This window comes from Melanostigma gelatinosum, assembly GCF_949748355.1.
Source record: "Melanostigma gelatinosum genome assembly, chromosome: 4".
In the NCBI taxonomy this organism is placed as follows: Eukaryota; Metazoa; Chordata; class Actinopteri; order Perciformes; family Zoarcidae; genus Melanostigma; species Melanostigma gelatinosum.
The window spans coordinates 19,141,857-19,168,493 of NC_136637.1; the positions used below are offsets into that span (position 1 = coordinate 19,141,857).

At 42.8% G+C, this 26,637-nt stretch overlaps 1 protein-coding gene and 1 long non-coding RNA gene across 2 annotated transcripts in view; one reads left to right on the plus strand and one right to left on the minus strand.

Moving 5' to 3' along the window:
- Positions 1–21,498, plus strand: part of LOC306776646 — a 32,015-nt gene extending 10,517 nt beyond the window's left edge. The window contains exon 3 of the long non-coding RNA XR_013771925.1: positions 21,346–21,498. This is a non-coding gene — a long non-coding RNA (uncharacterized lncRNA). The remainder of the gene's footprint in view (positions 1–21,345) is intronic.
- A 1,327-nt stretch (positions 21,499–22,825) lies between these two features.
- Positions 22,826–26,637, minus strand: part of tns3.2 (tensin 3, tandem duplicate 2) — a gene marked incomplete at its 5' end in the record, with an annotated part of 35,550 nt that continues 31,738 nt past the window's right edge. The window contains 6 exons of the mRNA XM_079267407.1: positions 22,826–24,222; positions 24,882–24,911; positions 25,413–25,481; positions 25,569–25,737; positions 25,832–25,909; positions 26,087–26,164. Of these exons, the coding sequence (XP_079123533.1) occupies positions 24,081–24,222; positions 24,882–24,911; positions 25,413–25,481; positions 25,569–25,737; positions 25,832–25,909; positions 26,087–26,164 (566 nt within the window). The 3' untranslated portion in view covers positions 22,826–24,080. The remainder of the gene's footprint in view (positions 24,223–24,881; positions 24,912–25,412; positions 25,482–25,568; positions 25,738–25,831; positions 25,910–26,086; positions 26,165–26,637) is intronic.

Genomic DNA, 26,637 nt, shown 5'->3' on the forward strand with positions numbered 1-26,637 from the left:
CACGTTTTCCATCAAACGGCAGATTAATCTTGCGTAAGTCATGCACATCCCGGTCCTCTCACAGTGCCGGGAAGTCTGGGAGTCCGGCGGCATGAGGGATGATAGGGGGGGGGGGGGGGGGAGGAAGGGCAGTGTGAGCATCATATCATCTGATTTGTGGGGAGTCTGGGGGAAGAGGGAGCAATAATACAGATGCCAGGAGTGAAAGCAATTTAACCCCATGGGCCAACATGGCGCTGAAGAGCTGCCTCTTCTAGGTTGTGTTTCCACCTGCACTGGGTTAAAAGGCTGCAGAGCCGCTGACAGCGAGGTCTGTCGGCCGATATAGACACAAACATTGAGGAAACTGAAGAGATTTCAGATGGAGGTATATGAAAAGTAGCAGCAAAACTGTCAGTACAAAGACAGCAGAGAAGCGTGACAGTGAATTGTTTCACAAAAAGAGAACAGTCTGGAAGATACTGTACCTAACACCACAGAACATCCAGCTTATCCTGTTGGTAATTGCCACGGGGAGATGGACATGAACCTTCTTTCCCCACTTGGCAGTTTGTAGTTAAAGTGAATCTGAGGTCATGTGTATGTGACATCTGAAAAAGATTTGTCTGATTTGTGGTCTGCCTTTTGTGCCGTTGAAAGTGAGCTGATATAGCGGACATTTTTGTGCCCACTCATGCTGACATTTCACCTCCCAAGATCACACATAAACATCAACTATCAGTACCACAACGTGTTGTTCACAAGTCCACTGACCGTGACACTGTCATTGCAAAAGAAACTTCAAAGCAGATAAGGATATTCTTTTTGATATCAAACAATATTTAGATTTCATTTAGTATTTAAAATGATTATTTACTTTTAATATATGGCATTAAATGTATCATAGTCGTTTATTGTCAGTGCAGTGTTCTTCGTCGAAAAGTATAGCTTAAGGTACAATCCTCGAGGCCTCAATGTGCTTCCAACAAACTAAATCGTACAACACGTACAAGACACGTCCAAATCATACACTTAACCATTATCCCTGTTATTAATAAGGTGTCTGTGTAGTAGGCGTAACATACAATTGTGAAGAATGGTGCATGAAACTGGCAGAACGCACCCCGACATCCAATTTCAGCCTCTTTGAAACTGAATTTCCGACACTTTGAAGCACCGAGAGCCTTACGGCAACACCTTGTTTTTACAGGTTGCACTTCAAAAAGATTTAAAATCTATTGGCCACTGGGCACAGCAAACACACCTTGAGATGCTACCCTGTAATAAACGCAATTGAATGAAGAGCAACTTGTGCATATGTAAAGAAGAGAGAAGACCAGGATGACAAAGCAATACTGAAGTCAAATGCCTAGTGTCAGCTATCACCTTCCACATTATGTGAAATGTGCATATGTACGCGCACATTACACTTTGAGCGACTTGCAATTCATCAGAGCTGACTTGAAAGATCTTAAAACCTAAGAAAGTAAGTAAAATTGTCCATTGCATTAAAAGAATGCCAAATAAAGTTAATAATTACAAATGCACTTGCAGCTGAGGTGACACAAAAATAACTCCTTTGCCGTCAGAAAACCCGATTGCTTATTTTCGTGCTGAACAACTGGTGCATGTCAGATTCATATTTCCTGACCATATAGTCTAATGTATTTTTTGCCGCGACCACCTGTGAAATTCCTCATGTGAACTTTATTTCTGACACAAAATATTTGGGAGCTACTTGGCATAATGAAGACGAGACAGTGAGTGTGTGAGAGAGAGAGAGAGAGAGAGAGAGAGAGAGAAGAAAACACGCTGTCGCGCACACTTACACACACACACACGCACGCACGCACACACACACACACACATACATATTCTTTCTTGGAAAGACACAGGTTTATAATTATATCCCGGGTTTCAAATAAAAAGCGTTTACAGCCAATTTCTTTGCGTAAATGCCATTCCTGTCTGTGTGGAGAGATGTAACCATTTCTACCCCCGAGACAATAAATAGTTTATTGCTTTTATTTGTCATGGCTTAATTGTATTGCTAAGCCCTCGAAAGAAGAGAAAAAAAGCATATTTTCCCACTCATGACTGTGTGTGATTTATAGAGCCTGCCTTTGACATGGGGGTGTCTGTGCTTTCAAACTGAGCATAATTAGAACTCTGGAGCTGCATGCAGCGCAGCACTCATTGGACAGAAACGCTGCGCGTTCCCAGAGAGACTCTGCAGTGCGGTTTGGGTGCGATGCTGAACGGTCGGTGCATGAGAAAAACGGCCGGAGGTTTTTGCCTTCCAAACACGCACGGATTCGCTCGCGCACACAGAGGTCAATGATATCTGAAACAAACATAGTGATTGGCTTTGACGCACTTTCAGAAGCAGATGCAAGGGGCAGAAGAAAGAGCATATAGATTGGCTCAGTGGGGAGCCAAAGAGTTAGTCAAGCCTGAAACTGGTCCCCGCCGAGCGGAGAAAGAACAGATTCCACTCCCTCCTTCGTCCTCACTGACCCTGAATGCTCACTGAGTGATTTTAACAGGTCATAAAGGAGCAGGAGAGTTCACACTTTTTTTACACCCCTCGCCCCCTCTCACTGCTCCTGCTACTCTCCTTGCCTTCTTCCTGTCTTCCTTTGCCTTTGTCTGCCTCTCTTTCCCTCTCTGTGCGGATGAATAAGAGTAAGAATACCTTGCTGTTTTGGGTGTCCCAGCCAAGTGATTTCTAATGACACCCTGCTCTCGTCCCTGCAACATGTATTTCAGAGTACATGAATCAGGCAGTACATGGCCTCATTAACTTGAAAGTGCCGCCATCTGCCGCAAAAGTACATGGTGCGTTGGAGCCAGGCCGTTCACACCAAGAGGCAGAGCTGCAACGTCAACAGAACGCACGCGCAAATAGAGAGAGAGAGTGTGTGTGTGTGTGTGTGTGTGTGTGATTTGTTCAACTGCTATGCATCTGAGAGCCCGTCGTCTGAGCGTCTGTCGACCGTCACTTGAAGTCCCTGCGGGTGTCTCTGACGACATTGCCTTAGCTAGCCCTCACCACTTGCTGATGTACTCATTTTGTGTGGTTTCTATTTTGTCCCTCTGGCATTTTATCTCTTTTTCCGTCAGCATAAAGAACAGGGGCTGAGAAATACAAAGAAAACTATAAACCAAAAGTTTCAAGTTTTTTTTATCAAACCTAATCTTGAATAATCATTTTAAACTTATTCATTGAGGTTTGAAAAAGTTTCACATCTTTTTTTTGGATTACAAAGACAGACACATCTGTGGGAACATCAGCAGTCAGCGGGCCATTGGTTGTGGTCTGTGCAGTGCCTTCAAGTGCAGCTTTTAACAGAAGACGAGACATTTGATCTACTTTTGGTCAACCTTTGTCTTCGGTGTGTGTGTGTGTGTGTGTGTGTGTGTGTGTCTCAGGGCAGACGGGGATAAACAATTGATCAGATTTGATAAACACAGATGTATAAATGATTAAAAGATAATTGTCTACGTTGCTCAAGAAACCACAAATCCTGCAGAGTCAGGATGGGATAAAAGACATTTCACAATAACCCAGACGCGCACAGACACAAATTGATACACACCCCCACCACAAACGGGTAGAAGTCATTGAGTTCATTTCCCATCAGGTTGCATCAAAACAACATTATTTACAAGGTACTTTTGCTTCTTCAGGATTCATTTCGCTGACAAAATAGATGAGAGAAAGGAGAAAGGACGTCATATGATTACGTTTGTGAGACAGGTTGAAACCAGCGACATCACAAACCGGCAGTTTATGCCTCAGCAGTGCTTTGTAATGATCATATCCATCCAATAATGATTCAATGTTTATGCGGCCAAGAGGTAAACAAAACACAAACGGCTCATAACCCATTTGATCCCCAAACTGCCTGATGATCAAATCAAATCTGCAATAAACTGCAAACAAGCAACAGAAGGTGAAATTAGGCTTTTTCCTAAAGGAGAGAAAGAGGAACAATTTATTGCGCTGATACATTTTCAACTCCTTATTAGCGGTGGTCCTGCTGATTGTGAGGACAGATTGATAACATTGATTTTGCAACGGGTCACAGTCACCTGACTGGAGGGGACTGGTGGAGACAGATCAGGAGGTTTCAGCAGCCAATCGCAGCTGAGCCGTGCAGTCTGTTAATCATCGTACTACAACCAATGGCTGACTGTGCAGCTGGGCTGAAGCCCTGCCTCCTGAGCTGTGCAGTCAAAGGGTTAAAAAGAAATTCATTTTGGTCAAATCATCTGATAGCTTGATGGAACAGAAAACAGTCTTATTTTCCTCCTCATTTCTGTCCCCCAGAATGCAACACATCAGACTGCGCAACACTGTTCCAACTGTCACCATGCGTCTTAGATCATGTAGCTTGATATGTGGTGGTGCGTGTATTCGTTCATTTGATCAATTTGACTGTTGGTTAACCAGGATGGTCAAATGAGATCTACTAGATATCTTTCTTGAGAGAGTCCTGCCCATCACAGTGGTGTTACATGAACCAATACAGACACGATATGAAGAAGAGGGAGAAGAAACGTGGACAGAGATAAAAAAAACAAATAAAAAAGATAACTGCCTGTTGACTATTTAGATGTACATCTCTTTTTTGAGAGTCCTGCCAAAACAGACACTTTAAAGGAGAAAATATCATAAAGGAGGAAGAAATAATGTTGAATCAAATGAATGGAAAACAATGGCTGGAAGAGAAGAGGGTGGAAAGGTAGCTCACAGTCGCATTCATGTCTGTAAACGTAAATTGAACTGTGGTGGTGTCTGGAGATCTGTTGGCATCCTGGCCTAAATAGCAGCATGACTATATTTCACAAACCAAAACAAACAGTACTAAACATGAATAAAGAGTAAGGGATATTAATTAATCATTGTAATGAAACAGACCATTGCCGCAAAGAATAAAACATTAGTTGCATTATACCAGCTCTCCGGCTCTCCGTGTGTCTCCCAGTTTGTGGCTCCAGTTCTCCCACTCTGAGGACAGTCGGGACGAGGGCTCTAAGCTTTGATAAGATGATGCAACCCCTCCGCGATGTTAACAGACACAGGAACTACCTAGGCTGTTGCCGTGAAGGGGTTAAACCCCCCCCCCCCTCGCCTCAGCATATATATGCAATAATTCACAGATCATTAAACGCATGTTAGTGGGGACACGGAGTCAGTCCATGTCCCCATTAATCCTGCAGCCGTCTCTACATGTCTTTATTTGAATGCCCCCATCCGCTCCTCTTCTGTTCTCTGCTCCACCACCCCCACCTCTAACGTAAGTGGCAGGTGGGACATAAAATGTTGGGAGGTCTCGGGCTCAGGACATCAAAAGGATGCATCATGGGTGAGTCACCCGCACCGGCTCCAGATCGCTGCCCTGCATCATGAAAACAGTGCGGCTGTGCATAAAACACTCGCTGGCGGCGAGCAGAATGGAAAGTGGGACAGGACTGGTCACAGAGGAATGTAATCAAAGTGCATTTTATTATGTTCCGCAGCAGGATGACAGGACACTGCAGCCTTTCCTCTCACACGTCATTCCACGCAGTCACTTTATGTGTGATGCATACCTGCTTTGATTCTGGTGTGTGTGTGTGTGCGTGTGTGCGTGTGCATGTGTGTGTGTGTGTGTGAGAGAGAGTGTGTGTGTGTGCGTGCGTTCAGATGAGAGTGCACGCATTCAAATAAAATTCATTCATTCATTCCTCTCAAGTGTTACATGTGGGGTTTTCGGCGAGAGAATGCCTGGACTGTCATTTGTAGCGTTTGTCATATGCCTGAAGGACCGTACCAGCGTGTTTTCAAGTTGTTACTCTTTAACTGCTAAATGTAGAGAGAGCGGAAGGTTAAAGTTCAACTTTGTGGTCAACATTTTGAAAGAGGAAGTTTTTTGTGGCCTTTTAGGAACACCGTGTCTCGAGAGGTATTGAGAAATAGGGTATGCTTGAAAATGACTAGTTTGTATCTAATACAATTGGACGTCCGTAAGGGTTCCGCCAACCACGTCTGCAGGGAAAAGTGTTTATACATGTTCTGAATTATGACACTCGAAGGTGGGGACAAGACACGATGATTGTTCAAATGGGGATCCCAGGCGGAAAAAAAAGTACTTTTTTGTATTTAAAATATACTGACATTTTCAATAGTACACTGCAAATATACTATCAAAGAATTGTACTTTCTGCAAATATATAAAAAGTATACAAAAGTCACGCTTTCACCTATTTACATTAAGTTGTTCCAATTTAGCACACAAAAATATACTAAATACACTTCAAATTGTGCATAACTACTATTTAATCACAACTAAAATATATTAAGTATAAAATAAGTTGTTCCAAAATAGCACTCTTTAAGTATACTGATGATTACTATGGCTTCAAGTATGCTCAAGTATGCAAAAATTAAATATACTTAGCATATTTATTTTTCACCTGGGATAGTGGCGAACACAGTCGGACAATCTCTCCCTCAAAGGCATTCGTGGTGTTGCACTTGTGACAAAAAGGGATGGAAGTAGTAATGTGAAGATTGGAAAAGAATAAAGTTTGAGAGAGTTTGAACCTTGTTTTCATACCTCCGCACACCTGACCAATCGCTGCATACAATCACCACACTTGTCCGATTCAGACCGAGTTTGACAATAACAATACACCTTCTTACCTTATTTCATGATGATTCCAAACTCATAATAAGAGGTGAAGTGAATTAATTCAATTAGAATTTGGAGAGAAAACCCCTGAAACATGTCTGCAGAAAGGCTGATGAAAGAAATTGCATTGAGCTAAAGAAGCTGTTAGAACAGTGGCTGGGTCTGAGATCTTCAACTGTAAACTATGAATACTTTACATTCCTTGTGTGGAACAGTATAAACATCAATTAGCCGACTGTAAATTATGAATACTTGACATTCCCTGTATGGTACAGTATAAACATTACTTAGCAGACTGCTAAATCTGCTTTAAGTTATTTTGGATTTCTTAGCCCTAAGGCAAGTGAATCAGCAATGCCTGCCAACCTGCATGCATTTAGTTTGGTTCGTAAACGCCCGGGGAAAGTGGTTAGCGGCTTCACAGCACCTCTGGCGTCCCTCTCCCTGCGGGTCGGGCCGGTACTCCTTGCGGGACTGTCATGGGGCGTCAGGGATCTGCAGCGATGTCGGCAACCCGCCGTTCTCGAAACAAGCTCGTCTCGTTGACCATACCCATTGACCACGCCCATTCATATCTTTACAACAAATGTGTTAACGACTAAATTGTTTATTAGAGCACCGTAGTAGAAGAAGTCCTGAGATCTTTTACTCGAGTAATGCCAGTGTGAAAATACTCAGTTACAAGTAAAAGTCCTGCTTTCAAAGTGTTGCTTAAAGAAAGGCACAAACGTATTAGCATCGATATCACAATAATGTATTCTTATCATGAATTATATATGATATGTATGTGTGACATTATATATATTGAGATATATTATACGTATACTATATCATTGTATTAAAATGATTGATCCATTAATGTGTTCAACACTTTAATGTTGCAGCTGCTAAAGCTGGCGCTAACTGCTTTATATACTTAATAATTATACACTATTTAACAATGCACAACAGGTTACTTGTTGATTTATATTTTGTATAAAGAATCCACTTATGTTGTCCAATAAATGTAGTGACGTAAAAAGTACTTATTTCCCTGTAGTGGAGTAGAAGTATAAAATAACCTAAAATGGAAAAAGTGAAGTTACAAGTACCTCATATATATATAGTCGGGTACTTGATTATTCTAAATGCACTTTGCTGCAATCCACTGCGAAAGAACAACAATGTTTACAAAATCAGAACGTTGTTTTCAAGAGCACAACGTTCTTCATGGATCTAGCCTCTTCATTTTGCTCTCAAAGTGAACCAGATTGACGCATTTAGCTTTGAAATACACAACATTTTAATCCCCCTGAGAGGGCCCGAGGTCCACACACCACATTCTCACAAAATTCTGTGGGAAACACTGGTGCATACAAATTATCACCAGTGAGTCATTGCGCAAGCACTGGCAGCTCGTTGCACTTTTGAAAAGAAAATACTATTAACAATTTACTTTATGGATTCATGATGACACAGTTTAAGTACGGGGTGATTTGAGAAGTCTGCAGTTATGTCATCATACTAAAATGTAGTTTTTATGTTCACTGTGATGGATGATTCAACTTAATGTTAAAAGTCTGCGTCATGATTTCTGTACCGTGATTAGGTGTGATGAAGTTAAGTACAGCCAAAATGATTTCAAGTAACACACTAGTCCTTTAGGATGTACATCTGAGTATGACATGTTTTAGATTCGCAGAGTTCACATTAATTATCACATTCACATCTTTGCTGGATCAGCTTTGTCAACTTGAAGCAAAGGTTCCTGTCCAAACCTCCGACCAGCCTTCTTTGCATTTGTCTTCATCGTGTTTGGGATTCGTGTAATGCTGAAGGAGGCCTTTGAGATAACAGAGGATATGAATCACAAACATGTGACACACCCGTCTCTGATATTCATTAAGGGCGGATAAGCATTTTTTCCACCAAGATACCACCAAGATCCTCCAAGATGTTAGTCACCCAACAAAGGCGAGACCGTGAAGAAAAGAAGGGAAAGACGGCAGGGTGACAACTGAGGCGATGGCTCTGAGTAAGACGAGACCGAGGTTGTCTGAAGACTTTCGTATTCAGAGTTGTGTTTCAAGGGAACAGTTCTGGAGTGGAGCGTGACAATTTGTTGGTCACCTTTCACGCCAAGCTGAGGGGGATGAGCAGGAGACTGTGACAGTTCTACCAAGTGAAGGAGTGAGGGAAAGGGGGAGGTTAAAAATGGAATGCAAAAGAGGCCAAACATGTGAAAAAGTCCGCCGTGACTGAATGGCGGTTCCACTTTGACACAACACCTCCCTGCCTCCTCATATCCGCTGTACTCAGACCATTACAGGCATTCACGCAAATGCCACGAACTGCCATGGAGAGTGGAGGAGGGCGACGGAGCGGGACAGGGACTGAGAGAGCGAGTTCAAACAACGTCTAAAACGACAGTGCCGTTTTTAAAGCGTGGCCCTCTGCCTGCCTCATAAACTGTGCATTATTCTGGGAAAGCAGGAAACTGGCTGGACGTCAGCAGAGAGGGAGACAGAGTGAGAGAAAAAGAGAAACAAATATATATATATATATATATTGCCCTTTTCTCTCTGTTCACTCTCTTTTCAGCGCTCCCTTTGTCACCCATCTTCGATCCCTCAGGGTATTTCATCATCATTTTTCTTCTAAACCGTCACAGGAGACATATGACTATATCTACGGCCTGTGATTGCAGTCCAGGAAACTGAGAAAAGATGTTCAAAGTAATTACTAGGATCAAACAAACTCATTTTCCAACAGGATGAGCAACAATGACTTGGTAGGATGTTTTAAACTGGCATAGAATTCAGGCGATCTCAAACTACCAAAAAGCGCTTGATGTAGGCAATAAAACTTGAGTCAAGATACATGTTATAGTAAAGCCTCAGTGCTCAGTGAATGCCGAGTGATTCTGTGTCTGCGCCTCTAATTTAAAACTCATATATCATCATTCATTTCTACATCAACTTAGCATTTTTCTAAGGAAATATATTTGTTCACCTCCACTTTTTTTTCATGGCGCCATTGTGTCATACAACATTTAGTCAGTAAAGTAGTGAAGTAAAGTTCAGTAAAGGGAAGACTAGCCTTTTCCAGTAGATGGTGGTAATGCAACATTTGTGCATTGTGTTTTTCGAGTTACGTGCCATTTGTTTGCGAACACTTGACTGTTTTAACACCGTACAAAACGGCCGTGCGTGGCCAGCTACATAGCTACATCTTTACCAAAGTGTTGCTCAAGCGCTCATTGACAGAGTTATTTGTTAATTAGCACTGGCATTGTTTTAGACCGAACAGAACAAAAACATAGGATTGGTTGACACTTCATGCGTCATTGGAGCGCAACATTTCTTCATCATGCTCACTTCAAGCAGCGATTGTGTCCTCCAGCCGAGAGGGCTGAAAATGCGTGGCCATATTCAAACAATTATTGCTTCGTTCCCCTCTCTATGATGGCAGTCTATACCCCGTCTTCAAGTGTGGCCGTCAGAAACAGCTATAAAGACGTTTGCCTTTGGATGTGATGGGACAGACGGTTCTTTTCTGGCCTTAAGCTGCCTGCCACCACAACCCAGACACAGATAATTGGCTGAGAAAGGATATGTGGAGGAATGAATTGCCATTTTTGCAGAGCAGGACCTTCTCTTTTGAACAGCAGCAAAATAGAAATATCTGTCTTAAACAATGTATGTCAACTGATGAGTTCCAAAGGTTGTTTGAAATCTTTCTGCAATGACACCTAAACTATGAATCGGACCCTTTTTAAGTACTTGTTTTCTATACTCGGCGTTAGAGGTATTCTGTTTGATAAGTTCGATACCCAACCCTACTCAAAGCACAAATTTGACAAAAATGACTTGACAGGATTTTTTCGTTTATGGGAATAAGAAAAATGTGAGTGATAAACTATCACGAGGGGAATACAAAAGTAAAATGCACCGTCACAGCCTGATTACAAAGTCAAGTGAAGGTATGAATAATGACAGAGAAAGACAGCTGATCTGCCTTATTCTTTCTTTCCGTGCCGGTCTGCCCGGTCCTCCCCCAGTGCACCAGGAGGTCTATCTTTAGACAGGATAGAGTTCTCCAGGGCCAACAGGGGTAAAGCTCCGTCTTGTCTCTGCACGGCGAATGTGTCAGTGGAGAGAGTTATAAGCCCTGCTCTCCCAACCACCCCCACCTTCAGCGCTCCTTGGCAAGTGGCCGTCAGTCAGCTGATTTGTGCTGCTGAGGGGATTTGGTGTTCCACGTAGGCTATTTAAAAAGCACCAACACCTCTCTCTCTCTCTCTCTCTCTCTCTCTCTCTCTCTCTCTCTCTCTCTCTCTCCCTCTCTTCCACTCTTTTTCCCTATCTCATGCACTGGGTCTCCTACAACCTCATAACCTACCCCTCACCCATTCCCCCTGTATTGCTCCCTGCACTCCCTTCCCCCATCCCCCTTCTTTTCAATCTGTCTTTTTTTCCTGCCCCCTCCTGCCTCAACGACTCTTGCTGCATTTATTTCCTCTACTGTATCTCTCTCTCTCTCTGTGGATCCAGTACTTCTGTTTCACAACATCTTCTAGTGGGGGTTGTGAACAATTTGAAGAGCCAGGTTGAAAGCCTGTTTTACTCTTCTCTGCAGTGTGTCCTTGTCGGACAATAAAGCTAGCTGCTCAGTGCCTTCTAAGGCTATCCTTAATTCTTTTTCCACTCACGTGAGCATTTTCTGATCTGCCACCTCTGTGCCTCATGTCTGGCTGCATCTAAATCGAATTGGTTCAAAGACGATTGCATTCTGGGTTAGTATGAATTGCTGGTAGGAAAATGATGGTGAGAAACGGCACATGAACCAGAGTCTCACTTGTCAACGTCTCACATTTATCCACGACACCCATCGACTGTGTTGCGAAACACACTGGCCAGATACGGAAGCAGTAGTCAAGTAACAGGATGCACCAACCCAGGGAGCACATGCAATCAAAATGCTGCTTTTCTGGAGAGTGTTGACGCTGGGGAAGAGGACAGCGTATCCATACAAGTTGAAGTAACTGTCAACCTGCTGGTGTACGGGGGGTTTCATCGGAAATAACGGGAGTCGGTGTTTTGTCGTGCTTGATAGGTTGCTGGTGTGTATTTTGCAGAGGTACAAGGCGACCTGAGTGGAGGGGTGAGAACTTCCTCTCCTCGCCCCGAGCTGTTCGTTGCCTCCGCTCCTCCGCTTACAGCCGCTCCAGGCTGCTCCGCTTAATATCGCTCTGCGCTCAGCTCAGATTTCTCCCCACTCCACTGAAATCTCTCACCGCTCACATCAAAAGAAGAGAAGAATCTGCGTTGTACTGTAATTAGGGCTGTAGGCCTACTGAATGCCTTTTTTTTTCTCATTCAAAGCTGTTCTTCATGAATGAAGCTTTGTCATCATATTTTACGCCAACATCACCATAATAAGATACCAAGTCCTTGCACAAAATCCTCAATTTGAATAAAGTGATTCATCGGATTATGAGTTGGCCAAGCGGCAACCTTCTGGTACTGAAAAACCACGAAACATTAAACGTTAGAAAACAAGACACTGTGTTAGAAAATCAAATGCATGAGAATGCACTGGCAGAATACTGTTAGGTAGTGGCTCTATTTCTGCTGATGCCTTGTAATCGCCACAACCACGGATAACATAATTAGCAATATTTCCAGACTATTGTTTGTATGTAAAAAAGCCCTTGTGTCACTAAAGCAGAGAACCTCAACTTGCATGTTTTCACTATGAACAATCTATGAATCAATTGGAAACACGTAGGAGAAAACAAGAAGCCCAAGCTCCCGTGAAAAAGTGTTTTGGGGCTCTGTGTAGTATCTCCACTGCCCTCACATGTACCGGTAGTCATTTCTTTGTGGAGGTGCGTGTCAGCTCCTGTGGCCTTCCGCAACGATCTGACCCAGACATATAGATATGTTTTCATGCACATGTCAAATGCTGAGTTCTTAGTTACTTTCACAATGTATCAATTTGCATAGCACACATCAATGCACGCACACAGACAAACTTACAACAACGCACGCACACAGACACAGATACATTACACGCGGTGTAACACATATGCCCTGCGAGTGTAACCACTGCAGGCTTTGCATTCTGGGAGTGTCCCCACCACCTGGACTCCCCTGTCAGCAGTGGCTGCATTTACCCTGTTTACATTTACAACGGAAACAAAAGCATGGCCTTGGGACTTCATGGCAATATATATATATAACGCAGGAGTTTGTCTCAGTGTGCGTGTGTGTGTTCTCTCGGCATGCATGTTTGTAGGTTTGTGTATCTGTGTGAAATTGAAGTAAAAACACAGACAGAGTATTCTGTTGTTTCTAAAAGTTAGCGCAGATTCTTGAGAGCGAGACATGCAGAACAACTGGGCTTGGGAACGAGAAGAGATACCAAAAATGGACTAAGAAAACAAGAGAGAAAATGAGTGGCAGAGGTTGAGATTAGGAACATGAACCAGCAGGGAATGAGTACACAATACATATTGTCCTGTTATTAGTCCCCTGAGTTCCAAACATTCGGCTTGAAATACAAATAAGCTCATTAAGGGAGAATAGTTCACTTATTCCTATCAACAAAGGATCCTTCCTAAATGCATTGAAAACTCAGGGTTATGAGCTCTGTGTCCTTATAAGGTGTGGAGCTGTGCAGCGATGTTGCAAGGTTTATCAGCTCGTGTTTTGGCTACCGGCAAAAGCTTTCTGCATCTGACTCAAGTCAGAAATTTGATGACTTCAGACTTGACAGAATAAAAAATAAATTTAAAAAAGCCTTGATGACTTATGGCTTTACTTGGAAGTGAGTGTCATGACTTGAAAGATGTGATGTACTACCCAAGCCCCTGAGCAATAGGGGTGGGTGGAAAAAATGATTCACAGAAGAATTGCAAATCTTCTACGAGTGCTAACATCGGCTTTGGCAAGTTAGATGTATTAGTTAACGCAAACATTTTGGATTCAATGACTTAATATTCGAGATTGTATTTGTTGAATGCTTCGCACCCCGTCACCTTCAGACTAACATTATCTGGGAGGAGCATCAGCACTGACAAACAACCTCAGCCAACTCTGGTGGGCCGAAGAACATACAGTGTTTTGGATAACAATGTTAGCAAACTTTTGCCTTTTTTTTGCACCCAGTAAACAAAGAGCATCCCGTCGTGTTGGTTGTGTCCACCTGATGAACATAAGTCCAACACTCACGCTCCTTTTCACTCTGTTCTCCACCGACTCCTGAGAAATACCTCTGACCCTTAAAGGAATAGTTCAACCAATATAAATTGTGTATAGTACTAACCGCCTTAATTTAATGGTCCCAGAAATAGTTGTTCATTGAATGGCGTTTAGGAGAGCAGAGCGCCCTGAAAAGGAAAGTATATTAATGCAAACGGACTTCGATGGAGGATGAACGAAAGACAGCAAAAAGGTTATAAAACACCCCAAACCCTTTTTGAAAATCCCTGTGCTACATCAGCCTTTTATCCGTTTGCGGGGTCATTGAAATCCAAACACAACAATTTTGTTGTGCACGCATGCGCATTTTCTCATAGCCCTGCCAATTCATGCACGAGCGAGTGAACTCGCACACGTTTCCATTTTCCTTCCTCCATTTTCTTCCCTCGTACTTTTCTTCTCTTATCCTTTGTATCTCTTTTGTCCCTCTGTTTTCCGATCAGTTCTTAAACTCCCATTTTTCCATTTTCTCTTCTGTCTTTGTTTCTCCTTTGCTGTTTCGGACACTTCGCTTCTCTTTTCTTCCCGGTCTGTCATTAGTTTACAAAGGAATATAAATATGTATTCAACAGAACAATAGATTAATAGTTACTTCTCTTTAAGATATAAAGATACTGTCTTTTTCAACAACCCTCTCCCCCCACCCTCTCCCCCTTCCCTCTGTCTCTCTTTTCTTTCTGCCCTGACTGTTTAAGTGTGTATATGTCTGGTTGTCTCCGCGGGGCTGTGGGACAGCCACTACCTCCGTCCTCCATGGTTTTGCTGGGCAGAGCGGCTGAATAAGCTCATTGTCAGCCTGTGGAGAGTGCAGGTGCACCTCTTCGTTTTCACCTCCGACCCTCGGCCCTCGACCCCACAAAGCCCTTTGTGAACTCTATTTACTGGCGACTCCAATGAAACTGCAGTCCATTACCAACATCTCCTCTCTCCCTTTCTCTCCCCATTTTCTACTCCTCTCAAGAAACCAATTAGCGACAATACAAGTAGGTTAGACTCTCTATTCAGAGTGGGCATTGTTGAACACAATACCAGGAAGCATTGTGAGCTAACAATTAGTGGCAATGGGGCAGTGTAGAGTGTCACTGACATTGTTGGGAGTTGCACAAGGCTGGGTTTGTTCCCAAAGAGGGAGTTAGACAGGGTTGGAGGAAGAGAGTGGAGGGGTTCCCAGGTGCTGAATTAGCCCAACCTCGGCCCATGTGTCCCGGTCACACAAGACGCTTAACTGTGGCAGAGCTTAGGATCCAGGAATGTGTCCCCAAGAGGGTGTTTTGCTTTCTTTGGGTGTAGATGTTTATGTTAGAGGTAACCCTACCTGGATGGGATTGTGTGTGCGGGCATGCATACTTGTATTTGTGTTTGAATAAGTCTATGTGCGGAAGTGTGTGAATGTGCGTCAGGTTACCTGTGTTTTTCTGTTTTTCTGTTTTGCTTTTTTGTTGTTTTTTTGTGCAGAAATGCAGTTGATTGGGCTTTGTATGCAGGTATGTGGGTGCTCAGAAAACGAGGTGTTGGTTCAGGGTCTGACCCCTGACCTTCTGGCCTCGAGTTTGAGACCCCGGGTCTTTAGCCCATGCTCATGCTAACAGCAGGCTAGTCGCCACGTGAGGGGTCAGCCCCCGCTCCTGCAAGGAGGCTCCACCCGGCTAGTGACTCTGTGCTAGAAGGTCACGACCAGCAGGTCAAGGGTTCAGCGGACATTGTTATCCCCCCCGCGTCCTCCACCACACACACCCCTAAACACACCCCCAAACCCACACACCCCCAAACCCACCCCCCGCTGCAGCATGACATCATCAGCACACACAGCCAGGGAGTCTGGAGGAGGAGGGCCGGGCCGGCAGCGAAGGGACAGACCTGCTGACAACTGACACTGTCTGGGCTCGACCTGAAAACTCGCCTCTGTTCAGTAATGAGTGAAGTAAGACGACTGCGAGACAGTCCTGTCTGACACAATTAGCTGTTCCAGATTTTAAAAAACTAGAAGGTGGATTCAGTAGGGGTCGGAGAGAGATGAGGTTTAATCCAGTAGCCTCGTATAAGACTTTGTTCGACAAATTAGCCATTTCAGCAACACATCTGGTAATTATCATGGTAAACCTCAGTAAGCTCAACACTCCAGAGCAGTTGACAGCAGAACAAGGACACGCTCACACGCCTGTAGTTTGTTTTCTTTGATCTGAATGCCGGAGGCCCGTCTCACAAGGCAGGATTATTAAGTTAGCTGCAAAAATAAGTGAGATCCAGACGAGCTATTTTTACTTCAGGAGACTTGATTTAGAGTCAGAGGGGGTTGCAGTCTTGATAATTTAGTAATACTAAATCTGGTCAGCCTAAATTTAGAAATCCTATATTTGTGACATAAGCACCAGTTTACACGGCCTCTTTGCAAATCGAGTCACATGGGCAAACAATCACTTTAGTGTTCTCGGGAGGTATTTTGGTTACCTGCCAGCATGTAACACTGGATGCCTTTTAGGATTTAAGGAGGAAATCTAAACAAATGAACAGATCATGCTGCACTTAACTTGCGTCTGATTTTCCTCCATGGTTACATAAGGAGAAACCTACAGAGTATGAGCATCAGCTGACGCTCAGAGGAATCAGCCTCTACTGCAACGTGAGGAGGGACGTGGTACAGCCATAGAATTGAAAGTGGTGCAACATAACTCAAAACGTTTCATAAGAAACTGTTGGATTAGCTTTTTGAAAATGGAAACAATTATTTTAAAGACAGCAAAATGTCTGATTAATTCAGTGAAATGTGGCCATGCTTTGATACAGATAGTGTAGTCAGTCTGTTTTGTGTTCTCAGTATAATGCACTGTAGTTATATTCACCCGGAAGAAGATTGAAATGCGTTTTCAGGCGATCTTGGTCCAGACTTTGCTTTGACTGACATTGTTCGGCAAAGCTCCCTAAAACTGAACTAAAATGAAAATCTTTCCAAAGAAAGGCGAACCTCTGTGAGAATGGAACTTAACTATACTGAGCGCTAGGGAGAAAAGCCATATCTGTACATCTAGCCACAGATAAAAGCACCCAAGTGTGTCTAGGAAAGAGTACAGAAAACTGTCAAATACCGAAAGCTGGCATCAAATGTTATTGATGCCGGTTAACTTATTTTAGAGGAGACTGTTCCTGTATTAAATAAGAATTCAAGCAATTTAGACTACGTTATAGTGAGCCAATGTTCTTGTGGGCTGCTTATGATTAGAGCACTTTGGCTTCTTGTGGTGAATAAAAAAAGAGATTTGTAAATGATTGTTTATATTTCTCCCTGTAAGATATTGGAAGAAGATATCGTCAGGTCAGCCGATTAGCGGGCTGGTATTTCTTGTCAGATCACAGCATAATATTGAAATATTGGAAAGTAACTCATGTTCTTCATCTGACTGAGGAGATCATCATTCCTCAACACAAACTGCAGTCACGTAATGTTTCTCGATTATCGGGGTCAGACACTCGAGGCTCGTGGGGCCAGTTGGATGCCTTTCGTCCCCCCCCGTCCCCCCCGTTACCCAGGGCAACCCCTGGTTAAATTTGAGGGGTGTGACAGGAGAGATGTGGGGCAGCGAGCACAGATACTGGAGGCTCTCTAAACTGTGCAGCCATCCCAAACGACCCTGTTCTATTTCTGTCTGCCCCTCTCATTTTGTCCATCGCCATCTTTCCCTCCACTCAGAGTTTGCTTACTTTTTCTTTCTTCAATTAATCAGTCCATTGATTTTATTTGTTGATTTGACTAGAGTCCCCCTCTGGCCCGGCCCCCCCTTTTTAGGCTCTGCTTTCTTTCCTTGACAGCAGACAGAAAGAAATCTGGGTCATGGCATCCAAAAAAACTCACGAGGTAGAAATGCTGAATGAGAATACTGATGGGGCAAAGAGAGAAAGAGGAAAAGAGAGAGTTGGATGCAGAGGGCCAAACAGCACAGGCAGCATGTGTCTTTCTCCACAGGAGACACATGTAGACTCACTACTTTGTTCCCACATTCTGTAAGGTTTTTAAGTGCACAGACAAATCCAAATAAAAGAGAAAAGAAGAAAGAATGAGGCTGAAACTGAAGATGGAAAAAAACAAAGTTGAAACGTGACCCAGAGGTACGTCGGGTCTAATAAAACACTGGAGAGAGGCAGGAACCAGCACAAAGAGACACACAAAAACACCATTCTGCTGACTTTCCTCACTCAAAACTAAACTCACACAGCACGCTAGCATGTCAATTCTGTCATCTTGAAGAGGAATTACACTTTACTTTAGTTTTAGAGTGAGTAAGAAGAATCCACTCAATGCACCAAAAAACTGTGTGGGGTCAAAGGTCAACCAATGATGTTTACAAAAGACAGTTTGGCTCATGATTTTACCTTTATGCTATCATGAAAGACCCTCGCTTGGGCAGTGGCCCTCTGCTTCTTGATACCGTCGCACAAAGCACCCTTTAGCATCTACATGAGACGCGCCGAGCTTTCAAGAAACTCCGACGTAAACCCATCCGCGTCGTTATTAGACGTAATGAGATCACGTTGCTTTCCTTGTCTGACGTCCTCTTAGCTTCGTCATAATGTCCTCTCAGAAATACACTTGGTAAGAACATTATTTTTATTGTCCGCAGTGGGAATGAGGATAATGAAGGTAACCCTCAAGTTGTAATGAATCTTTAAAGCTGCATTACTGACTTTTTTATTTTTACCACTAGGGGGCAGCTGAACAAGCTGAAAACACAAAATGAATCAGTATAAATATTGAAGTTGATGCGGTGAATCTTGCGTTGATTTTGCGTCGTATTTGTGTCCACCTGACAAATGCAAGTCTAATGTTCACTTTCTTTTAGCTCCGTTTTTGGTCTCTATCAACTCCTGAGGGAAATATCTGGGTTTATTTCCGCTAAATGCTATACTTTGTTCACCAGCTGTTTTCTGCTGAGTGGGTACTGTAGTGGCTTTATCAGGATATTAAACTTGTATTAATTGCCACAAAACCTAAAACACTGATCTGAACGATGCTAAGATGCTCCATAGAGCTGAGTTGAAGATAATACTTTGGGGCTTCTTGACGACGGGCAGCACCTTTCACAACACACCAAGTCATGTAATCCAATGTTAGAGTAATACAAAATGAATGATTAGGACCGTTTTTAGTTTGCTAAGATCTCCAAAACGCGGCTGCTTGCACACTGAATCAGCAAAAGTGAGTCATCGCATTTAATTAGTGATGCAATAGCATGAGCGCCAACACACACACACACTCACACACACACACATACATACATAATCCCTCCCTCATTAGGTGTATTGTGGGGATGCTGATGTAATTCAAGTTAATCTGTTGGCCTCTGGTTGGCTCACTGGCCCAGCGGGAGCTCTTTGTGTGGGACATTACCCCGGCCACGGCCCCGCCCCCTGGAGACAGGTTCATTAAGACTGACGCTGATACCCAAGTAGCCAGGCCTTTTGTGTGTGTGTGTGTGTGTGTGTGTGTGCGTGTGTGTGTGCGTGTGTGTGTGTGCGTGTGTGTGTGTGTGTGTGTCAAACAATGTGTTCCAGTCAGTTATAGAGACAATGCAATGAACAGGCCGGCCATAAAAGCACTGCTTTCAGCATGTGCCTGAGAGCACGTAGGCTAGAAATTTTTATTGGCGAGCAAGTGAGTGTGTGAGTGAGTGAGTGAGTGTGTGTGTGTGTGTGTGTGTGTGTGGTAAGTGTCACAAACTGTGTGAGTTTCTTATGCTGCGGTGTATTAGAACCATACTTCTGTGGTGCGTTAATGCTTTGCTGTCGTTGGAAGAGTCAAAATCAAAAATCTGGAAAAAGCTGATGCTGAGTAACGCTGATTTCCTGCTCATACAAGTTAACATACAGGTGTATTCGTGCATTAAGGGGAAACATGGATTGTAGGGTAGTAACCAAGAGGGACCAGTGATATGTCAGTGTTTTCTTTGGCTAAATACCTCAATTTTCATCGCATTGACACAAAAATTCTACAGATCTAATATTGCCATATGGCAGCCCTGCTCAATGGTAGATTTAAAGAAAGAGTTACAAGATCTAAACAGCAAAGGAAATCTCAATTTCTATGATTTCACAGCATATTTTGTCAATGATGTAACATATAATACACACAGAGATATTGAACAAATACTGTAGGCACTTTCGTTAAAGAAGTAGAGACGTAGAGATTAAAAATGACACAGTTTGAATAAAAAGTTATGAATGAAAATGTATAAATGGTGAAGCTTCTTAAAATGCTGTCTTCTTTGTGGCTTACTATGTGACAGTATAATATACATCATAGCTTATTCTGTATCAGCTTGTTCCAACTCTTTGAAGTCATTGAAGCTATGTAATATTTACAAAATAAATGTTCACATGTAAATATTCAAGAAATATTGTGTACAGTTCCATGCACGTTTCCCCTAAATTCATTATTGGTATTTTTGAAAACAGCTTTAAAACGTTATAAGACAAAACAAAAAACGTTCTATATAAGATGCTCTTCTCTGTAGTATAATATATGTATATAATACAGTATATTTAGTATTTAAGTATCAAACCTTGAAAAAGACCCAGAACGTTTACTTGAGGAAAAGTATTACCACAGTGTAAAAATACTCCATTACAAGTCAAAGTTCCACATTTAGAATTTAACGGTAATAAAGTAGCCAACTAGCTCAATGAACTGGAATATGAAATGTATTGCATGAAGTTCAAATACTTGAGTAAATGTTTCCACCTATGAAAAACAGTGTAAATAGTGACAGCACTAATTTGTATGCTGCTGTAAATCTTCTTATCTCCAAAAGTGAATTACATACTCGCAGTCAGCCCCGCAGGCTGTGTCCCTTCAGCCCACCAAATAACAAATAGGAGAGGGATTATTTGTGGGCCGTTGTGGTTCTAGTGTGTTTGCTCCCCTGTGCAGCCGGAGCAGCAGCGCACTTAGCACAGGCTTTAAATAGCTAACTCAAATAAAGTGAGGGGAGGCCGGGGATCAGAGGCTGAGAGGGACTCTGTGAGGGAGGCATTCCCGAACGGGAGCCGGACTTTGGATTTCCAAACAGCATTCGGAGCGCGCAATGCCAGGAATGTGATGTCGTCCAGCAACAGCGGCGGCCAGGTGCCGGTGGGCTGCCTGACAGGAAGTGCGGCAGGAAGTGCAAGCAGCGTCGGGATAAAATGGCGGCGGGTGACTCAGCAGAGAGAGGGCAGGAGCCAAACTAAAAGTTGCTGCTGTGAGCAGACATTGTCTCTCAGGCCTTTCCAAGCTTCCGTCAACCCCGAAGAATCTCTGAATCGCTGAAAAGGGAAGACGACTCCCCCTCCGAAAGAGCCTCTTTCTCATTGACTAACCGCTCTTCCACACTTTGCCTCCTTTTTTACACACTGTGTTAAATTTCTATTCTTTCTCATCCTTTTTACCTTTTGACGGCCTTCTTTGTGTGCAGGCTGTGGGAAAGTTTCCCGTAATGGTGAGGTCATCCACCGACAACCCTCCCCCCCTCCACCACCACCACCACCACCTCCATCACCCCCAACCCCCACACAGACACCATCCCTACACCCCCCTCTACTCCCCTCATTCAGTCCCTCTTTCTCCAGGCCGGGCATGACTGGGATGTGTCCCCACGTCTATCTGTCCCACTTCCAGTTCCTCAGCTCTCTCCACAGAGACCAGGAACCTGAATAAAGCCTCGTTCAAAAACTGGTATCTGATGACCTGGTGTCTAAAAGCCTCAGCTAGCACACAGAGAGGCTGGCGACAGATGGATCAGCAGGTCTATGAGGCACCTGGAGGCCTATCAGGCGTGCGTTTAAACCACCTTTTTGTCCCTGTCATGTGCACACACCCGGATTTCTCAAACACACACACACACACAAGCTTGGCTATTCTTTGACATTGCCAAGTTTATTCAAGAGTGGTGGTTCTTCCTGCATGTGTGGACCTGCTCAGCTCCATCTGCAACTGTTTCTTGGTATAAAACTGATGTGAGTAGAAAAGCGAGTAAGGAAGAGAAGAACTGAAAAATCTAAAGTAAGTATTCCATCCAAAAATAGAGTGTTTTCAAAATACCTTCAAGTTGTGTGCGGTCTAGCGAGAGCTTAACTAATCGGTACTTGGATTAATTATGACGTGTGAAATTTGGTGGCTGATTACTGCCATCTATTAGCAAAACTGTAAACTGCAACTTTAGATTTTAAAGTGTCAGCTCACCACAAAACAGCATATTTGCTCACATCTAGTTTATCAAGACATGCAACTCGTTTTACTGTTATTTGTCGAGGTTTTGAAATACTCGTTTTACACTCACATGACTTATTGTCAACAAATCAAGTGAAAAGAACACAACCAACAATGCCAACACGCATTGTGTGTGCATCAAAGCCAGATATAAAATCTTCCTCTGTGGCATAGGGCTCCATTGTTGTCTAGCAACTATACTAAAAAGCCATCAATGAGCCGCACTGTGGCACTGGGTGACATGTTCCTTCATCACATGAACGGTAGTTTGTTTTGACTCCATCCAACATACGCTGTCCTGCTGCCCCAAATACTCACGAGAGCAGCGAGTGGGCTTGGGCCTGAGAGCCACAGACAGAGTGTAAGTTCTGAGTGATAGACTAGCACATTGTTGGTTTTGATCTTTTCATTCGAAAACTGTGTCATTCAAATTTAAACAAAACAAATGCCATTCTCCTCCATTATACCATTATACCACAGTGGAAGAAGATTTCTGGCAGAAATTGATTTCTCAAAAGCAAATCTTCTTCATGTGAATATCACCATTTGTATACGTTGCTTTGAGCCTTACTTTGTTTTTTGCCTGAATAATTTCGAACATGCTTTTTGTTTGTGTGTCACTGTGACAATATTAACTTATTTGCAGATATTGTGGCAATCATGAGGGTTGGGTCACCACCACCATATCTGTTAAATCAACATTAAAAAAGCTCATCATAAAAACAAAACCTAGTCAAAGAAAACACAACAGTCTGCAAGGCATGGATACCACAGAGCGTGAATCAGAAAATGTTTTTTCTTTATGAGACTTTGGCGCATCAACGCTTTAATATTATCTCAGAATTAGAGATGCCTCGGTAAATGATCAACGTTCATTTACAAATCAGAAAATCAAGATGCCTGTGATGAACAGAGGAATCTGTGAAAGGAAATAACAGTGAGGTGGAATTTAATCGTGACATTTCTCACAGTGACTGTATTTGATCTCTTATTAGAGACACTCGGAATAACGTTTTTCATGGCACAATAACTCTGCATAAATCTGTATTGAGTTAGTGTAAAAGGAACATATCGACATCCGTATTAGTAATACAACAAGTATGAGTGGGGCAGCTTATGTAGTATCTTACTGGTATGTGAAATACTTCAACAATATGTGAAATAAACAAGTAAATTCTAAGGTTCACTGCCTTTAAACCTAATGTACACTGTGTTAATATACAAAAATATATGACAAGTATATTTAGGGGGTAAAAAAGACTTCTGTCACATCTGTAAAAAGGGATAAATACTATAAACAGAACACAGTAAATCCATCTTAAGTACAAGGCGACCACATTACTGGCTTTGTCATGTGACGATATCATTGGTTTTGTTTTAATTAACAAACAAACAAACATGGGCCTGTGGCTTGCACAAAAGTGATGTTGATACCTGATTCACACATGTTACCAAAATGAAAAGCTTTTAAAGTTATAGTCAAACTGAAAAAGAATGTTCATGTGCAGAATATCAGATATTCTCCCAAGTTTTATCAATAAATGTGTTTTTTTGGCTATGACTGCCAGCAGAAAGCAAAGTCAGTATACGGTACATTTAGAGGATGCTTGAAGATACAGTCTGATTTAGTAGAAATCTGATTTTCATACCAGATCCCCTGGAGGAAAGGGTCTTATTTTTTTTAAATCCCAAGGATCTATTTTAAAGCCTCCTGCTGATGAGTTTAACTTTCTACATGACAATCTTGGCTCCCTCTGGTGGCGGCATCCGTTAGTGCAGTCAGTACAAAACACACAAGTGTATCCGTTCAGATGGACCAACAGGACCAGGGTGCTGGAGTGTGTTGTTGTTTTTTGGATCCACACTCATATTTATAAAATGATGGGGTTGGAAGTTGATCCCCAGTCCAGGCTCTTCACTCTGCGGTGAGTGTCCTTCTCCTCACTTCTTATGTGACCCGATCATGACTTTTGAGACGAAGTTGACGATGGCGCTCGCCGGCTGCTCGGGGTCGTGTTCAGCGAACAGGTGGCATATATTTTCAGTCTCACTCTGAGATTTCCTGGCTACAAATCCAAAGATCCTGGAAGAAAGGGACAGAGACAGACGGGAATGCTCATTCAAGAGCTTATCTCCATTTGACAATCATGAGCAGGGAGAAGTTCAGTGTCTTGCTTAAAGCGATACTTCTTCGAGTATCACTCTTTGCCGGCTTAAAATGTCACCGTAAAAGGTTTGTAGTTTCCGTTTTGACAGAAACAAGTTTTTGTGGCAGGAAAACTATTTCTTAGACGACTCCTGCAACTAAATTTACTTTTCCATGATGTCTATTATGTCTATTATATCCATCTCTTATGTCTCTACTGCCGATTCGCAATAATTCTCGCAATAATTTCAAATGTGCCATGAAAACATTACAGCATAGACATTAACATGAATTCAAGCTAACCCCAGCCTTACTTCACGAAACAAAGAAATCTCTTTCAACTGTGCAAAGGGTGTTTAATATTTAAATGGAGAATCATTTCGAGGCCTCCTAAATCTGTGCTGAAACTCTGAACATCTAACTTGGCCAATTCAGGAAACTAAGATAGACTGATTATCTCATAATCTGTTGTATCAGTGTGAATGTGCAATTCATGCAATCAACTTTTTTAGTTGTTAAGTTAAAATAATTATGATTCAAACACTTATTGCGTCATAATGAATCATGATGAAGCGAGCAATGAAGGTGGCGTTTACTTTGCAGTCGAACCGCTGCCCCTCGTCCATCTGTTTGGGACAGAATAACACACGTTATCACACTGTTATTGGCCATCAAAGGTTTATAATTATACATCACATATAGACATTAATATTACATCAAATATAAAAGACAGTCCTTCAAAAAATATGGCCGTAGCAGGACAAGAACCTGTCAGATAATAATAGACACTATCCCAATTTTGGACTGTTTTTGCAGCCATCTTATATAATATGTATGATACAATAAGTATTAGGATTCCTGAGACCTTTTGTGGTATTTTGCTACCAATAAAGCCCTCCAGTTGTTTGAAAATATAGGCTCTGATCTGAGGTTTCAATCTAAAATCTCCTTTATTGTTATGAAGGAACAACAGTGTGCTTTCCCAAATTGCGCATGAAGGAAAAAATCAATGTTGCCCAATGATAAACAGAGAACCGGTAATCATCTGTACTGTACTGTGCCGCCTAGGAGGTGATGTGCTTTTTAATTAAATGTCAATATGAATAACTACAATAGATGATACTCACTTCCTGCCCTGTGGGTCCAGAGAACAGAAGATGACAGTGTTGACCGCGTAGTGTCTCCTGAAAAACAACCTGCAGGAACAAACGGAGACAGTCCTGTGTCAACGCGTGGATTCACTCCCTTATCTCTGCTTGGACTCTAAATGTCTGCACACTCACTTCCTCTGGTTGTCAGTGAGCGTGATCCCCTGCGCCGACACCTTGAAGTGGACGGCGGTGGACGCCGGAGGGGGGTCCATGGAGAGGGTCAGCGTGGTGGCCTTCTGAACCGCCTGATGTCCTGTCAGAGACTCCAGCTCCACAGAGCCCAGGTACCACACGTTACACGCTACATACAGTACCACAAAGGATCACACAAAGTAAAAGAGCAGTTCACCACAAACTGAAAATGTAAAGTTGTCATCTACTGGTTTTATTCGTACCTGCTCCCTGTTTGAGGAGCTCAGCTGCTGAATTGGTTGCCGTATGTGCAGGTGAGTCATTGAGCTCCTCCACCGGGTCTGTAGGCAACGACGCACGGAGAGTTAACTGACTGAGAAACGCACTCATTTCACCTATGCATGCAAACGAGCCATTTCAACCAGGCATGCACACACACGCACGCATGTAGGGCTGGGAATTGCGATTCAAAGTTGATTGCAGCTGTTGGTTCGGACACGAGGGCTCTTGTTGCTCACCTTTGTCAGGCAGCATGAGTTTACAGGGCAGAGCCAGAGGGGTGATGGAGTGCTGACACACCAGAGCTGTCAGACTTCCTGGCAGGAAAAATAAAAAAAAAATAAACATTTCACAAAGATCCTCACTGTCCAGATGCATGATGGATGCGATTCATAAGGAAGCCAGCTGCACCTCATCACGCTGCCCAGTAGAGGGCGACACAATGTCAGCTCAGTGTTTGACTCCACCAACAGTACAACAATTCTCTTGTACTTTACTTTAACAATTAGTATTTGATGCAATTTTCTGCTTTTCCTCCAGTTCAGAGGGAAATAGTGTTCATATTACTCTTCAGCGCTTATTGGTTTTACAAGTCAGTAACTTCCTGATAATTACAGACCTGTAAAATAAAGCAGCATTTATCTGACATGCAGATGAACATTTTGGAAAACACGAGCGAGGTTCTTAAAACATGATGCAGTGCAGCAGATGGAACTACCACATTATAACTCTGCTGACAGTGAGTAATAACATGACTTAATAACTTAAATAACATGAATTGTATCAGAGT